Source organism: Eulemur rufifrons, chromosome 16, assembly GCF_041146395.1.
Source record: "Eulemur rufifrons isolate Redbay chromosome 16, OSU_ERuf_1, whole genome shotgun sequence".
NCBI classification, from domain to species: domain Eukaryota; kingdom Metazoa; phylum Chordata; class Mammalia; order Primates; family Lemuridae; genus Eulemur; species Eulemur rufifrons.
Window position 1 is genome coordinate 62,142,763 of NC_090998.1, and position 18,175 is coordinate 62,160,937.

The window sequence follows — 18,175 nt, forward strand, 5'->3', positions numbered from 1 at the left end:
TTGAATGCCATTGAATGCATAATTTCTTAACAGAGATTAGAATTATATTTCTCTCTGCATTCCCACTCGTCCTTCAAGGATGACTTCACAAAGAAATGAGACTTTTCAGAATTTCTGTGCACATAAGAAGATTTTAATTTGTTGTCTAGTTGAGAATTCTGTTCTTATAATTCATGTCTACATCTAGCTACTCTAGCTGCACACCGACATAGAAGTCCTGGTTTACTCTCCTTTTTCCAGCATAATAATTAATAGTGCCTCCTTTGCACACTCAAAAGTATCCCAATATGGACAATAAATTACTCCACTTAGAGCATGTTTTATATAAAGCATTTTAATTTTAGTTTACCAGGCTCCCAGACCACCAAGAGATATGGATTTAAAGTTTCATAATAAGCAGCTAGTATGACTCTTTTATTAATGCTATGTAGTAAAAATAGCTGAATATGCGATTCAAAAGCTGCAATTATGATGAACTCTAAGGGATTGCCCAGGTGGTTTAGTAACATTAAAATTTGTGCATAAATATTGAAATAGGTGGGCCTTCAGACATATTTTTGGTTCTTTAAACTTCTAAAAAATGATGATGTTCTGAAATGTAATATGGCTATAAATTTACTTAAAAAGGACATCAGTTTTTCCATTTTTAAATAAGTATATTCAGCAGGTCCATGCTTTGTTCAGTGTGTAGCATTTCCAATGATACCAGGGAGAACAAAGTTAACCAGACAAATTTGAAAGCTCTAGGATTCTAATAATCTATTTACTAAATATTTCAAACTCTCCTATATTTATTCATTCACTTATTTAGCAAATATATTTTGAGCATCTACTATATACCAGATACTAAACTAGGGATACAGCAATAGAACAGCTGAGATGAGCTCTCTCCCTTCATGTAGTTCATGTTTTCATGGAAGACAAAATAAATAAAGTGACAAAACAAATTAAAATATAATTTTTGTGAGCAATAGCAGCCATGAAAAAAAATAAAAGTGGGGAAAGGAGATAAAGAATGATAGAATAAGTGTGTTTGGTGCTAGTCTGGATCATGGAGCAGAGAAGGAAGGCCTCTCTGAGGAGTCACATTAAGTAGAGGCCTACATGAAGTAAGAGAGGAAGCAGAGGGAAGATTTCAGGGAAGAGTGATTTTGAAGGAGGAGAAGCAAGAGCAAGTGTTCTGAGGTGGGAATGAGCTTGAGTGTTTGAAGAACAGCACAAAGTCAGTATGACTGGAGCAGGTTGAGCAAGAACAGGTGCAGAAGATATAGGAGGGGCTGGTGGGGATGGGAGGAGTAGGGAGTAGGGGAAGTGCAGGGGCCAGATCATGCAAAGCCTTCCAGGCTACAGTAAAATTTGGAATTTACCACTAAAAGAGCAAAGCATTCTTACAGATGATGAATTCCCACAATCTTCCCAGTGAGTGTTTGGGAGTAGCACATAGGCATTATCTTCTTCTTTTGAAGATGCTCAGACAGAGTGGTAACTATTTGGCTTGAGATTTGTGAGTCAAGTGGTGCTATAGATTGTCATCAGTGGTAGATCTATGACCAAGCAAATCTGAGTGGTGAAGAACTCAAAGCTCAAATCTGAAGTCTAACTGTCTTAAAGGGATCTTCAAGATGTCATCTTGTTCGGTTCTGCCGAGTCCTTGAGATCTGAGATTCAGCCTTTGTCTGAATGGGGGCAGGATTAATTTTTGTATCAGGCCCTGAATTTGTTCTTAGGTCACATTGAAAGACAATTTAAACTTGATGTGGAGCCCAGAGTCTAGAGTGCTCACCACCAAACGTCTGTTGCCCACATATTAGCTCCTGAATCTTGCCTTGGAATAATGCTGGGATAGCTTCAGGATTCTCAATACTGTTTTCCTGAGCATGTTTAGAAGCACTGTTCATCGTAGTTAGATGAAATTGATTCACTTCTTAGTCTTTTCTCCTTTAGCCGTCTTTTCCAGTCTTTCACTGTCTATGTGACTATATTCTGTAAGTTCCCCAAGGGCTCCACAAATTTTTGTATTGCTGTGGACTCCCAAAATGGAGCACAATTTCAGTAAGGTTCTGACTAATGTCAAATGTAATGACCGAGCTGCCTGAAAAATGTCACACTGAACTTTTTATTTATGTTTTTTATTTTTGTGCATATTTTTCTTCTCTATACAGCACAAGCTGAATATTGGCTGACTAACACGTTACTGGTGTATTTGTTGTACTCACTCAATTTCAATCCTTCTTCATGTTGTTTTGATGCAGTTTGCTTTTCCCTTCCAATGGTAGTAACTTTTATTTGGTACTTACACTTTGCTGAGTTTGTTTTTATTATGCTAAAGTGATGTTATTGTCTAATACCACATTGGTAATTATAATGTTATTGAGTTTAACCTTTTGACCGGGAAGTTTATGTTGAAGAACTGTGTCTATATTTGTGGAAAATGATATGGTTACACCTATTTGTGTGTTTGTGTTTGTGTTAAATAGAAGACTATACAGAAGACATTGCTATGTTTGGGAATAGTTGGTCGGTGCAAACTCCAGATGACAACAAATGTGTACCCACACCCTCAGATTTTCCAAATCCATGCTCCAGTGGAATGCCAGCATTTGAGGTAAATTGGATGTGAAAAATTTGGGTGTGTTGCATATAATGTACATTTATATTATTTGTATTTTTAGCATTAAACATTTTTTAGTGTAAACATAACATAATTAAAAATATTAAGTCCAGGAAATGTAATTGCAATAGGGAATAACATTATTTCAGAAATAGTGAATGTAATGAGTTTCATAAATGCAATACTCATTATAAAAATATGTAGTTAGAAAAATGCTGGTTAAAATTTATAAGTCAAAATTACCTTCTCTTTCCTTGTAAGAACAGATAGTCTTACAGATGATCTGTAAAAAAGAAAAGAGAGTACACACATACCATTGAATGTGTTCTAGTGACTGGCATCTTTTTTTTGCATAGGCAATCTTCTTCAAGTGTCAGATACTGTTGCAGTTTCCTTTTCTGAGCTGCCATGAATATATCGATCCATATTTATATATTGCCAGCTGTGTTAATGATCTTTGCAAGTAAGTGAAATGATTAGTATTTACAATAAAATTTTCTTTATGGAAAAAGAAGAGCAAAAACTACTTCTGTTACTTAACCATTTCAGCAGTACACAAAATATAAGGGGAAATGTAAAACATAAACTACTAACAGCTATTAAAAGCTTGCCGCTTAACAGGTACAGTCTAAATTTTTTATCGTTTTTGTTTGTTTGTTTTTTGACTCAGGGTCTTGCTCTGTAGCCCAGGATGTAGTGCAGTTGGCATGATTATAGCTCACTGCAACTTTGAACTGTTGGGCTCAAGTGATCCTCCTGCCTTAGCTTCCCAAGTAGCTGGGGCTACAGGCATGTGCCACTGCACTCAGCTATTATAATTTTTTTTTAGTTTTTGTAGAGACAGAGTCTCGTTATGTTGCCCAGGCTGGTCTTGAACTCCTGGCCTCAAGTGATCCTCCCACCTCAGCCTCCCAAAGTGCTGGGATACAGACATGAACTACCAAGACCAGCTAAATTTTTTTAATTGATACATAATAGCTGTACATATTTTTGGAGTACGTGTGATAATTTGATACATTCATATAATAAAATCACAGTAATTGGGATATCGTTGCCTTAAATATTTATCTTTATGCTAGGATCATTTGAATTATTCTATTCTAGCTATTTTGAAATGTATAATTGATTAATGTTAACTCTAGTCACCCTACTGATCTATTAAACAACAGGTCTTATTTCTTCTATTTAAGTGTATATTTGTACCTGTTAATCAACCTCCGTTCAGCTCTCCCTTTCCCCTACCCTTCCTGGCCTTTGGTACCCTCTCTATCTCAATGAGATTCACTTTTTTAGCTCCCACATAGGAGTGAGAACATGTAATATTCGTCTTTCTGTGCTTGGCTTATTTCACTTAAGATAATGACCTCTAGTTCCATCCATGTTGCTGCAAATGACACGATTTTATTCTTTTATATGGCTGAATAATATTCCACAGTATCTATATACCACATTTTCTTTATCCGTTCATCCATTGGTAGACACTTAGGTTGATTTCATCTTTTGGCTATTGTGAATAGTGATGCAATAAACATGAGAGTGCAGATATCTCTTTGATACATTGATTTTTTGGGGGTATATGTCCTGTAGTGGAATTGCTGGATCATATGGTAGTTCTAAATGTTTTACATAAGCAGCATGAACAAAATATAGTAGCTCCTAAGCATTTTTGTGTTACTAGTCCCTGTTGGGATTCTAGAGATATTTATAGACTCTTTTCCAAAACTATGTTTGAAGTGCACAAAATAAAACATAAAAGATTATAAAGAAAACTAATTGTAATGAAATAGTTAAAATAGTAAAAAAAATTAATTTCTTATATATATGCTTTTTATATGCATTTCAGATCTAATAACTGCTGCAATTTGACATAGTGATGAATGCAAACAATGCTTTATGAATCTGCAACAATTAATGGGAAATGGAAATATGAAAAAATGAGATATGGGACATGTTGGTGACAAAGTCATAGATACTATTAAGAACATCGTGATGTGTTTTCTATATGTGTAATTGAAGGAAATGTTAAGTTTCAGTTGGAGATTAGTGAAAATAAACATGTAATATTTTTCTTGTCTGAGGTCACAGACTCCTGAATTCTATCCCAGGTTAAGAACACTGAAAAAAAAAAAAAAAAAAAAGAACACTGAGGTGGTTTTCTAGGCAACAAATTCAATGAGACTTATCATGTTTATCATTGAGGAACTTACCATAAATTACCCATTATGGATGTTAAGTTTTTTTATTATTTTTCTTCAAAAAATTACCAAATGTATGTGATTATCCATCTTGAATGTTCAAGAATGCTTCAAGGAATTTTGATATGTCTGCATATTTTATGAATCCCAAGAGATGTAAATGATACATAGAAATTTCTTTTGCAAAAAACCAGACTAGTTTTTGGTTGAATAAAACCACTTAAATGGCATCTTGATTAACTTGTTAAGAGGTTTAAGTTCATCAGAGGTGAGAACAAAGAGGAAAGGTTCAGGTCATACGAAGTTATGCTATTTATAACTATTCCTCTTTACATCAAGATTTTTACAAAAGTAATGAATGTAATGATGTTTTCCAGTTATTAAAATAAGCTTATTTGTGACATCTTGTCAATTTTGAGTGGAGTGCAATTATACTTTGATTTGTATGTTTAGTCTGTAAATTTCAGGGATGCCTGAACTAATATAGGTGCTTTGAAAGAGCTCTGCCTCTTCCTAAAATTTGAATAATGACCTCATTATATATTTTTAAAAATTTGGTTTCCTCTTTAGTTTTATTTTTTATTGAAGAACTACTTGTTATAAATCTTAGTTCTTTTACTCAGTCTATTTTTCTTGTGGCTACCTGTAGGTAGGCCATGGTTCTTATTTAGCCACATATATGGAATTAAAAATTGTTCTTATTCTACAGTGATTTGGACCATTCCCCAGTAGTCTTTCCAATTGCCTTATCATTAACATCTTTAGCACCCATTTGGAAAGTAGGCTGAGATGAAGTATTGCTTGGTAGCTCCAGGAAAGTTGTTCTTCATTTGTTAGTTTAGGATATTGTGTGGCTGCTTCAACAGCTAAAGTAATAGTGGCTTAAATTAAATTGCATGTTTGTATTTCTCTTATATAAAAATACAATCTGGTAAGTGGTCATGAGTTGGCGTTATGGCTCTGCTCCATGAATTTTCCAGTGACTGAGACATTTTGTTGCTACATCATTCCCTTGGCCTGTGGTATTATTCTTAATTTCATGGCAGAAACTATCATCTCCACATTTTAGCCCTTAAAAAGGGAGAAAGGAAATAGAGGACTGGCATCTTTTGATATGGAACTTTCATGCCCACTCCTACTTTTAATCCTTTGGCCAGAACTTAGAAACATGACCATACCTAGATGCAAGGGAATCTGGAAATGTCTTTGGCTAGTCAGCTACTTACCCAGCAAAACTTGGGAGTTCTGACATTGAAAAGAAGAAGGGAGAACTCGAGACAAAAATCAGTCTCTGCTACACCCACCGTATCTGAAATTTGATCGTTGAAAAATTAACATTGTCTTTTCAAATTTTGGTACCTTTAAATTTTTGCTTTTGAAACTTTGATTCTTTCTCCAGAGAAAATAAAAATAGCAGGATAGAAAAATCCCTTGTACTGGCTGAAATCAGCAGATACCTTAAGAGAGAAGTTTGAAGTGGAGAGGCTGGGTTTGGGGGCAGAGCAGGCATGTAACATCAGAAGAAGTTGAGTAAGTAAGTGGGCACTGGTGAAATGGAAGCAAGAAGCTACCAGAGTTAGTTTTTCACTCCCCTCCATATTTCACTCAGGGGTAGACCTACTTTCTTCCATTCTATAGTAAATGAATGATTCTCTTCATTTCCCATGTTAGGGTACTGTGCCACAAGGATCCTGTACCATGAGAATGAAAATGTGAATTGGTTGAACACAAATTAATTTCCTGCTAGAGTTACAATAGTTCATGAAATTTAATTCAATGCACATCTTTTGAGAATCTCTTCTGAGCTAAGCATTGTGCCACATCTTGCATAAACAGAAACAATTTAGACGTGGTCTCTGTCCTAGGAACTCATATTCTAATAGGGCAGAGAAACAGGGCTCTAGCAATGACACACGTTCTAAATGCAAAGTGCTGTGGAGGTGGAGGAGAGAATTATTAACTTTATCAGGAAGTGCCTACAAAGGCTCTATGGAGAGATAACATTCGACTTGGAACTTGAAGAATGATTCAATACTTACCCTTGAAATTATGCCCTCCTGTTTTTGCTTCTAAGAATGCCAAATGTAGCAGCAAGGAAATGATGATAATTTTGCCACACCAAAGTCAAATGATTTAAAAAACACCATTCTTTAGTGCCTGTTTTGCTTATTAAAGTTAACATCCAAAAATGGAAAAATAAGCTTATTTTCCCCTTGGTAAATTGGAATAATAATTTCTTTCTTGCCCAATTGTTGTGAGTTTTTGTCAGGTGCTGTATATTAATGTGCCTAGCACAGGTCCTAGAGTAACATAGACTGTTAATAAACGGTAAGTATTCTCGTAATAGTTTCCTTTGCTTTGGAAAACCAATATTCAGTTACTTTGCTAAATTTTAAAAGCACCGTTAATTGTAGGGAAGAATACACATAATTTAAATTATAAACTTAAGGTCTTTCCAGGATTCAACAATTTTAGCTTATACTGCTTTTCAAAGAGACTTTTCTTGTTTGTAGGTTTAGAATATTTTCTGAGCTTGTGATGTTTATATGCTCAGTCCTTTCTTTTTTCCTTCTAGAGCTCGTTTAATTGGACTAGATAAGCTGCATGGACTCCCATTACAGTAGCACAGGATAAGTGCAATTTGAGATGGTGGCTTTTACAATAGAGATACTGAAAATGTTAAGGTTCACAAAATGCAACATTCTTAAGATCATTATCTCATAAGCTATTCAATTTTGAGTTTGGATCGGGTTGAAAACCAAGACCACTTCCTTGATATAAACCTGCTTATTTGATAGGTGCCTTATTAATCTGCTTTGGGAATTGGCAGAACTCTAATAAGAAATTATTATTCCGTAGAGCTCCTAAAGTGATTATAAGAAAATAATTAAAAATTATTTACTCTTGGCAATTTTATAAAAGTAATGCGCTTCGGTAATTTAAACTTGAAGGAATTTGAAATCTTCTTTTAAATCTTAAGTTAAATGGTATTTATTCAATCTTTCAAAAATGTTTTGGAATCTTATTGCAAGGATTGCTGAGGAACTACCAAAGTAGTTTTGAGTGCTATAGATTATTGGTATTGGTTTTATTCCAACATGTGCACAATTGAGAGGATAGTCTTTTGCAAATAATTTTCATATTTGATGTTTTTGTTGTAATTTAATTTTACCTGTTTTAGTGAGATTTATTAAATTCCAAAAAGTTTGCAATGCCTTTGTGTGAAAGTGAAAAGTTCTGGGAAGAATGTCATAATTAAAACAGACATCTTATTCAGTTTAGTAGTTCCTTGGCCCAAAAGAAAATTGGCCAAACTATTGAAATACTTTGATGAAGACAATTTAGGCTTATTTAGCTGGGATCCCAGGTTCATATGTTTTCTGCATTGTTGTATATAACAAGATATATTATGAGAGACACATGCTTATATCAATTAACAATGGAATATCCATCATGCACTCAGCATTTCTAGGAATCAGAAGCAGCTCAAAGATATGGTTTCTGTCAATATTTCCTATGTGATTCTGGCTCTATCTTTTCACTTTCTAGAACTGATGATGATGAAACCTACTGTCGAGCAGCCACTGAATATGCTAGAGCCTGTTCTCATGCTGGCTACCCTATTCAAGACTGGAGAGATGACTTTCCAGCATGCAGTATGTTGTTTTCTTTTAATTTTCCAAGCCCTGGTATTTTTGTTAATTTTTTTTATTCTTTTATTTTTTTAAAGATGGGGACTTGCTCTGTCACCGAGGCTGGAGTGCGGTGGCATGTTCATAATTCCATGCAGCCTCAAACTCCTGGGCTCAAAGCAATCCTCCTACTTCAGCCTCCTTAGTTGCTGGGATTACAGGCATGAGCTACCATGCCCAACTATGTTAGGTTTATCCTAGAACTCAAAACTTATCTTAATATTCAAAACTAATAAATTGCAAGGATTTGTTATTAATGCAGTTATATTTGTGAACTTGTATACTTTTCGAAACAAGTATGCAAAAATTGTGTATTTTTGAAATTAAAATTTTTTTGGAAATTAAGTTTTTTGCAATTAAGTTATTTTTTTCAAAGAATAAAATAAATTACAACTTTTTTGAAAGCAAGGTGAATAAAATTGACTTACAGCTCCCCTGTTTGCTCATTTTAGCCGATAAATGTGATGATAGCTTTGTCCATCGGGATTGTATCAGTTGTTGCCCACCAACCTGCACATTTGAGAAGCAATGTCTTGGGAGCAATCTTCATTGTCTTGATGGATGTTACTGCCCAGATGGTAAGTGCTTCATGAAGAAACCATGTCTGCACTCATGGAAACTAGAACCCAGTGATCTAAGGATCATGTTTTCATCTTGCTATCCTCTCCAAGGATATTAGGCCTGTTTTAATTTTCTACCCTTGTGGTATTAGGTCCATGAAGTGACTAGGAGGAAATGGCTACTTTTTGTTAATAAAAGCCTCAATGTTTTGTAAATTTCCCAGGAAACTTGGAATCTAGAATCTTGAAGTTACCCATGGAAAATCTTTTGCTGTCTTAGTATTTAATGATTTATATATTTTCATTTTTTGCAAGATAAAGGCAAGTTTGAGAGAAAGCCTTCACATCTTTCCAATATGAGATTTTAGTACTAATATAGTTTTTTTGATGTAGTTTTAATATTTGAAATTAAAAATAACATAGCAAGTAATAGAGGTGGGGTTTAAAATTAGGAATCAATCTGCTATACGATAGATATTAATAAAGAACATTGAGTATTTACTCAAACCTTTTTATTTTTATAGATTAAAAAAATAGAATCACAGAAATGTTAAGGGATTTTCCCAATGTCATAAACTTAACATGACTGAGGATTACCTGGAACCAGATCTGTTGACCTCGGGCTGTTCTGTTAGTGCTACTCAAAGTATGGTAAACAAGTGCCTATCCTGAGCTGTTTGTGACCAGTCAATGACCGAATAAGGCATTTGCATTAGAATTTCAACCCATGCACAGAAAAAAAAGTCCATGCTTTTTTCTATAAAGTTTTACTATGGAAAAAGGTCAGCTGAATGAAACAGTGTGACTGGTGACATGGTTGACTTAAGTTCTGGTTCAGCCTCCTTTACTTGTCAGAGAGAAGTAACAAACACAGTCCCCCTGTACTGGACATTTGAGTAGCACTGCCCAGCTCTTTGTGATCTGTGAGGCAGTAGTGTAAATCTTTCTCATCCTGGAATAAACAGAAACTAATCCAAAAATATACTTTCTCTGTCCTTCTGGCCCTCCTTCGCTTATATGCAAGGAAACACTTTTTAGTTGCCTTTATTCTGTATGTTCAACCTTGAGTTTTTGATGGAAAATCTTGGGATAAGAAAGCTGAAAGCCAATGAAATGGACTCCTTTATAAGGTAGCTACTGACTGAGAACAAGTTTGTTGGTAATCTCTTTAAAAGTACAGAAATTTGTATTTCTAGCACCTTGTGTAGGTAGGTATTCAACAAAAGTTCGTCGAATTATTATATTTAAGGAATACAATCTTTACTATTTATTTTGCAAATTTGACATGTATTTTTCTCAATTTTTCTAAATTTCTTAGGCCTCATCATGGAAAATGGGACTTGCATCTCTTTGGAAAATTGCCCGTGTAGTTTTCATGGATTAGCTTATTCAGTTGGTTCAAAAATTGAGCAAGAATGTACTGAATGGTATGTGATCAATGTATAGCCAATTATTTCTGGGCACCTGGCTAATTGGCAACTTTGCCATGACAGATGTTTAAAGGAATGTACTAATTACTGATTTTTTTCCCAAAAAATTCCAAGACATGGTTTGCATTTTATTTAAACTCCTTGGGGAAGGGGCATTTATATTTTCTTTCATGATGTAATTCTTGTCACTAACCTGGGTAATTCCATAAAATCTTATATTCATGTTACATTTTCTTATACATAAATCATAAATTTACACATGCTTTTACTCTTAGAACTTGATGGTGCTCCTGGACTTCTCTATTAAGTACTTTAAAAAGTACTTAATATTGCCAGTTTTTGGCCCATGGTTAGAAACATTTAGAATTCCATATTAAAAATTAGCTAACTAAGACCATGGGCAAACATGAAATCCCTCCAGGACAGTCCTAAAAAGAAACGGAGGTCTAAATGTCCTCAGGCTCTTTTCCCTTTGGTGTCAGTGTGTATAACTGAGACGCACTTGGATAACTAACCTTATTTTTAGAGGCTGCTTTTGTTCCTGTCTTATAGGGACTTTGCTTCTGTCCTCCAAAATTCACATCTTTGTGAGGGTGGAAGGCAGAATGTATCTATGTAAGAGGAAATCTCTTCTCTCTCTTTACTGTCTGATGATCTTCATTATTACCAGTGGTTTTTACATATGACACACAGTAGATTATAATTTACGTGCTAGCCAGCCCCGAATGATCAGTCAATTAAGTTTTTGCAGAGGTGTTTTTCAAGTCATATTATTCTGAACCTATAAACATGATGCATTTTGATACGTTAGTCACTACCTCGATGCAAACACTAATATAGCTTTTCTGTACTAGTTGATTAATATTTTTATAATTTCCTTTAGTGTGTGTGTCGGAGGAGTTTGGAGCTGCACTGAGCATGACTGCCCGGGTAATCTTTTAAAATATTTTTAAAGAAAATGTTTCAATTTTCTTTAAATTGAGGAGAAAGATAGCACTGATTTTTGTGAAGACATCTGATGTATAATAACAAGGGATATAATAATCTATAAATGCAGTTTTTCAGAGGATAAATGGAAAATTGAATAACTGATATCTTTGAGCAGGCAATTTTGATAAAAATTTATTGAAGTAGTGTAAATATGATAAAACCTGGAAGAACTATCATTTAATAAATATTAAATTAAATGGAGTAATATAACTTAGTGGAACCAGTAAACTTTAAACACTTTAGATGTTCTCTTCGGTGCATGATTGACCCTGTGTTGACTTCCTACTTTTTAAGAATTAACATGAAATTATTCCTTCATCTTCTCCTCCTTTTTTTTTTCTTTCCTTTTATTTTTTTTTCGTAGTTCAATGCTCAATTGTGGGTGATTCTCATTTTACAACTTTTGATGGTCGACATTATTCTTTTATTGGCATGTGCCAGTACATCCTTGTGAAAGGAACTGGAAAAGATAAATTCACAATTACTTTACAGAAAGCTCCCTGTGAGCAGGTAAGAACCACATTTCCAAATAACCAGAAGAATATGTATTTATTTATTTTTACCTAAACTTCATATCAGATTAAGAATGGTAACATGAATGGAGATAGTTGTTTTCTTCAAAACCAAGATAACATTGATTATAATATTAAGACACACGATTATTCTGTGTATTATAAAAGAAAGAAATAAGTACTGATAATTATTCTATAACATACATTGATTATATGATGTATCTTGATTTCAGAGATATTAAAATGTGAAAACATGTCATAGACTAGATAAAATACTATATAGTTAATTGCATTTTCCTTTTTTTAAAGTATGTATAGTTTTTTGAACATTTTATGCATGATTGCACAATGGTTCTAAATTTTTATTTATTTTAACCTAGGGATTTCAATGAGATGATTTTTGACAGTTTTGGAACAAGTTTCATGTCATTCTAAACAGAAATGATGAATTTCTTAACATGGAATATTTATTTTAGATCTTTTCTTCAAATCATAAACTCATTAATAATTTGTAAATAAAAAAATGCATACCGTTTATTCATCTTTCTAAATCAGGTTGTCAAAATTTTGCCAAAAATCTTTAATTCTCTAGTTTTATTCTAATATAAAGTGGTTATTTCCAAGAAAAATTCTGAACTGCTTTATTTTTTTCTAGTTTGATTTTTTTCTTTGCAATATATGAGAGTCTGAATTATCTTTCTATATAGAATTCTAATTTTCCTGGTTCTTTTTTTTATTGATTTTATGTTTAATATGCTAGCTAAATGAATTTGGAGAGGTGTTTTATGTGCTATTGAAAACATAATTATTGTCACTTTATTGAAAACATTTTTATTTAATGTTCTGTGTAAAATATACATATGTATGTGGTATATTTAATGTATTATGTAAAGATGTATTAGGAACAGAGCTGCATGAAATGGGTTATGTAATAGCTACTTTATTATATTACTACACTCAAGCTTTCTATATACCAGAAATTCTCATTTATAAGCACTCTTTTTCTCCTTTCTTCTCTTTTTTCTCTCCCTCCCCTTCTCCCTTTTCCCTCTCTCATCTCCCCTGCCTCTTTCTATGGTTCTATCTCTATCCCATTCTTTTCACTGATAATTTTATTTTTATATAGAACCTTGGCTTGGTCTGCCTTCAGTCTATAACTCTAATTCTGGAGGATGATTTTAACAAACAAGTGACCCTAAGTAGGGGAGGACAAATCCTCACTAGTCCTAACCAAGGCTTCAATCTGAACGGTAAGAAGCAATGTTAATGGTTACTTTCTTTTTATTAAGAACAACAAGAATAACAACAACAAATACAACCTAAATGGAGTCTCTTCCCATTGTCTGACATTTATTGAGTGCCTATACATTACCAGGGCCTCAGCTACAGATAGTGGAGACACCGTGTTTATAAGACCTTGGGTTTACCTCAAGTGGTCTGGAGTCTGGAAGGGAAAAGAGACAAGCAAACAGCCACCACTTAACAATAAAATGTGATAATCTCAAAGATGTGCATAAGGACTTTGGGAGTCTAAATGGGGTGCACCCCACATAGCACTGGGTGGAGGTACAGGAATGGACAGGAATGTTTTCTGAGGAAGTGATGTCTCATTGAGTATTTAAAGGTGGGGAATTGCTGGGTTGAAGGATATGGGAAAGCATTTCATGCTGAGTAAGGAGGTATAGAATTAATTGTGCAGTATGTTTAGGAGGAACTATAACTAGATTGGCATTACTGTAGCAAGAAAAGGGTGGTGGAGAACCAGAGATGAGATTGGGGAAGTGGGTAAGGATGAAACTGCGAAGGCCTTATGTCCTCATGTATGAGGCATCAAACACCGTGGTTTCATGGGACAGGCCATGTTTATGCCTGTGTTCCAGTACTGTTCTTAATAACACTCTCTTTCACTCTCAGAAATGCCTTGATTTGTATTAAAAATTACAAGCTCATGCTACTCAGATGTCATGCTAAGGAAGTTGAACTTGACGTGAATTAAATATGAAATTGTCATTTTTGACCATTTTTATGTACAAAGATGTAAATCTTGTATGGTTCAAGCAAATAAACAGTGAGTTTTAAGGAGTTGTTTTTTGGTAGACTAGCATGACAACAGTGTGGAAGTCACTTTGAGAGGTGCTAGACAGGAGATGACAGTTAGGATGTTACAAAGTAGGGCATGCAAGGAATGAGAAGGAGGTGATCTAGGGCGGTGACAGTAGAGGTGGAGAGACGATCGGTCAAAAAATATTTAGAACAAAAGTGGTCTGAACTTGGTGACGGATTGGATTGGGGTTGTTGTGGGAGGGTACGAAGGGGGAATGGAGTGAACAGAGAATGATTCCCAGATTTATGGCGTAGGTGACCAGATTGATGCCAGAGATTGTGGAAAGGATATGGAGCAATGAAGAGCAACCCTTCTGGTGGCAAAAACCATTAGTCAGTTTGGGACATGAGTTTTTTGTCTCTAAAGGTGTCTCAGAAAATGGTGTTTGTCAGATTCTGTGCTTCCCATTTTTGCTGACAGTTTCAAGGGAATGAAAAATTTTTGAGAAGTGCCACTTCCTTATTGAATCATGTTCAGTTTGGGGGAAAATTCACACACACACACACACACACACACACTACAAGTTAAGAAAAAGAAATCAGATTTCAAATATCTAAAGACCTCCCCCTTCCCTGTGAGATGCTTGCAAACTGAAATTCTGTGTTGACCTGACAATATCTGCTGAAGACCCAGGAAGGACGGAGAGAGGCAGGGAAATGGGAAAAAAGAAAGCAGCCACAAGGTTGCAAAAATTGGCCCTGGAACATGGGCAGGACCGATGAACCTACCTCCCCATCTTCCCAGTATCTTGGAAGGAGAGTCCTGGTGTTGTATCTAGCATTTCAGAACATGGCCTGTGAATCTCAAAGCTGATTTATGGATGTTCATTTCCCACAGGTATTGTTGAAATTCAAACTCTGTCATCCTTATTTATACTTCTAAAAACCACATTTGGTTTAAAGGTTCTGTTTGCTGTAGATGGAGAAAGAATTTATATTCAGCTCACTAGTGCATGGAAAAGAAGAACTTTAGGTCTGTGTGGCACTTTTAATGGGAACATAAGGGATGACTTTCTGTAAGTATGATTTCTGTCTAGTTAACATAATTTAATGACTTGTAATTTGGAGGATATAAGTTCATTAAAAATGTTTACTTAACTAATAATAGCTTAGCAGTCACTGTTCTAAGGGCTTTACAGGGATCAACATGTTTAAATTGTATAGCAATCCCCTAATTAGTATCTTTATTTTATAGAGAAGGAAACCAGCCAAGGCACTAAACTGGAAAATAAGTCATTCAAGGTCACTTAGCTTACATATACCGGTAGGCTTTGAATTTAGGCAGTGTGTCTAACTGCTACCTGTTATTCTCTCCTCTGCCACTTATCAAGCTTAACAATATTTCACTTTTGAAAAGTTGGTGCCTTAAAAAAATCTCAATCTCATTTTGTATTAGTGGTAGGAAATTATACTTTAAAATATTGATATAATTTGGTATTAATAATACTTCTAAAGCAACATTTGGTTATCTAATTGGATTTTGTGATAGTTGGTGTTTCAATGGAAGAAAAACAATACAACAAATTTGTACCCTTTGTGTTGACAAAGCACTTTTCACCTACATGTAAAAAGAAGCAGTGTATAATTTAGTATAAGTGCTTTGAGCACCTGTTATTGTGCTCAAAACACGGTGGGAGCAATTTATGCAGTATGACATGGTTCTCATCCTCAAGGAGCTTGTCTTACAGATTGGGAGGGCATAAAAGCCTTTAAGAAATGTATGTGGAATCTAAAAAAGTCAGACTCATAGAAGCAGAGTAGAATGGTGGTTTCCAGGGGTTGAGTTGGGGGTGTGAGTGTGGGAAGATGTTGGTCAAACGGCACAAAGTTTCAGCTAGGCAGGATGAATAAGTTTGGGAGATCTTTTGTCCATCACGGTGACTGTAATTAATGTATTTTTATATTTGAAAATTGCTAAGAGGGTAGATATTAAATGTTCTCACACCAAAAAATGATAAGTACATGAGGTGATGGATATGTTCTTTAGCTTGATTTAAGCATTTCACAATATATACTATTATCAAAACATCATGTTGTACATTCTAAATATATAAAATTGTTATCAACTATACCTTAATTTAAAAATAGTTAAAAAAGAAACATTTAGTGTTAGGCAAGGTATCAATCAACAACATATATAAAAATACTGAGGTAATTTCAAAAATTAGGTGTTGGTCTTTGTGGTTGTAGTTTAGAGCAGGCCAGTGTGGGCTGGGCAGGCAGGGGACATTGGGACATTTTATGGAGAAGCCATTCTCCAAATACCATGCTTTTTTTTTTTTTTTTTTTCCTTAAATGTACTCTACACACATTCCTCTTTCTGCTTCAGGTTCTTCCCCTCTCCTAATCTTTCTTATGAACTCCCATTTATTGTTCACCCCGACTCAATTACTTGCCTCAAAAAGCTGTTTTATATCCTACCAGACAAAATTAATTCTGACAATGTGTTATCTATGAAAATTCATTGTTTAGCTGTCTGGTTTCCACACAAAACTGCGAGAGTTTGGAGAATAAGGGTGACGTCCTTGGTCTTTGCATTCTTAGGAACTAGCATAGAATCTTATACAGTGGACAGTTAGATTGAACTGAGGTAGAACTTTTAATGGGGCATCCAGAAGAGAATTTGGATGGGCAAGTAGAACTGGCATTTCAAATTAAAAATTGCAAAACAGAATTTTTTGTATCTTGTCTCTTGTACGATTAATTTGCTTTTAGGCTATTTAGTTTTTTGTTTATTTATCTGCAGGTCAAAATATTGATATCTTTATCACATTTGTGAAACAGAAAATATTAAGTGGCTTGGCCATAATGTTTAGAAAAGATGTTAAGCTTTCTTTCTCTCCCTTGTCAGATTGGGTTAGCAGTCAATGTTTAACAGATGGCAGAACTGTCTGCCTCTTTCTAAGGCACCAGTCTCCTCCATGTATAAACATTCGGGCATGATAAGAGTGCAGGATAATATTTCAGAGTCAGAGATAACTTCCGAACAATGTTTTGCTTTCCAAGTTAAGTGGTTAAAATTCTTTACTTCACAAAGGTTAATGTGAATCTGAAAACATAGTGGAATAGAAAAATATAATTACTTTAGTATTTATCTTATATGCCTTATTATAGTAAATCAACTATGAACTGAAAGGTTATTATATAAAATGGGTCCACATTTTAACTCCTTTTGTTTTAATATTTATTGTTTTAAGTAAATTAAATGAAATAAGAGAGCCAAGCTTTAAGTCAGTTCCTCCTGGGAACCTTGACTATGCCTATCGGGTGATAGGTATCGGGTGATAACTATTTTATTATCCTTGGAGGAGTGGATAGGGAAGGAGAGAGAAAGAATGAGAAGAAAGAGCTAGCAATAATCATGCAATTTCTTTGAGTCTCAGAATTATTATTTAAACAAAATGATATTTTGCATTAGGTGTTTGTTATGGTTCTTTGCACTTCTAAAATGGTTTTGATATTGAGAAACAGGGAAAGGAGGGAAAGGAGAAATGGTGGGTGGTGAGGGAATAGCTTGGGCAGCTCTTTTTGTTTTTGAGCTAAATGGTAACCAAAGTAGTTAATCTATTAGGACACTATAGAGAGCTAAAGACTACTCTTCTTGGCCACGAAGGAGCAATTAACACAGTCAGGGCTGCTGGTGTGGTCAAAAGCTTCCTGCAGGAGACTTACTCCAACCTGACTCTCTAAGTAGCTTTGACAGTGTCTGGCACAGAGTCCAGTAGCAATTGTCAATAAATGTTGGCTGATGAATTAATAAATCTTGATGGCTGCTGGAGGTAGAATTGCAGTGTTTGGCTCCTAAACATTGTTGTGGTTTATAAGTCTGACTTTCGAAAGACAGATGTTTCTCTTCCATTTTAGTTTGCTGAGAAACTAAAGAAAGTGAGCAAACATGGATGAAGGTGCCTTTTACACCATTTTCTCTCCATTTTCTTTTTTTTTTTTTCTTTTTTTATCCACTCATGATGGAATCTCAGTATATCAGGCCTCATAATAGAAATTGAAATATTGAACCAGAAACAGAGACTGTTTATTTTTTGGGACATTTGTCTTTACCCTGGAAAAAATTATGTGAACCA

The 18,175-nt window shown here is 34.7% G+C and overlaps 1 protein-coding gene across 2 annotated transcripts in view; it reads left to right on the plus strand.

The window, feature by feature from the left end:
• OTOGL (otogelin like) overlaps positions 1-18,175 on the plus strand; it is a 131,040-nt gene that overhangs the window by 21,244 nt on the left and 91,621 nt on the right. For both annotated transcript variants that reach the window (XM_069490675.1, XM_069490676.1), the window contains exons 9-17: positions 2,478-2,605; positions 2,968-3,074; positions 8,356-8,462; positions 8,951-9,076; positions 10,377-10,485; positions 11,372-11,418; positions 11,843-11,988; positions 13,117-13,240; positions 14,932-15,109. In XM_069490675.1, coding sequence (XP_069346776.1) covers positions 2,478-2,605; positions 2,968-3,074; positions 8,356-8,462; positions 8,951-9,076; positions 10,377-10,485; positions 11,372-11,418; positions 11,843-11,988; positions 13,117-13,240; positions 14,932-15,109 — 1,072 coding nt within the window. The remainder of the gene's footprint in view (positions 1-2,477; positions 2,606-2,967; positions 3,075-8,355; positions 8,463-8,950; positions 9,077-10,376; positions 10,486-11,371; positions 11,419-11,842; positions 11,989-13,116; positions 13,241-14,931; positions 15,110-18,175) is intronic.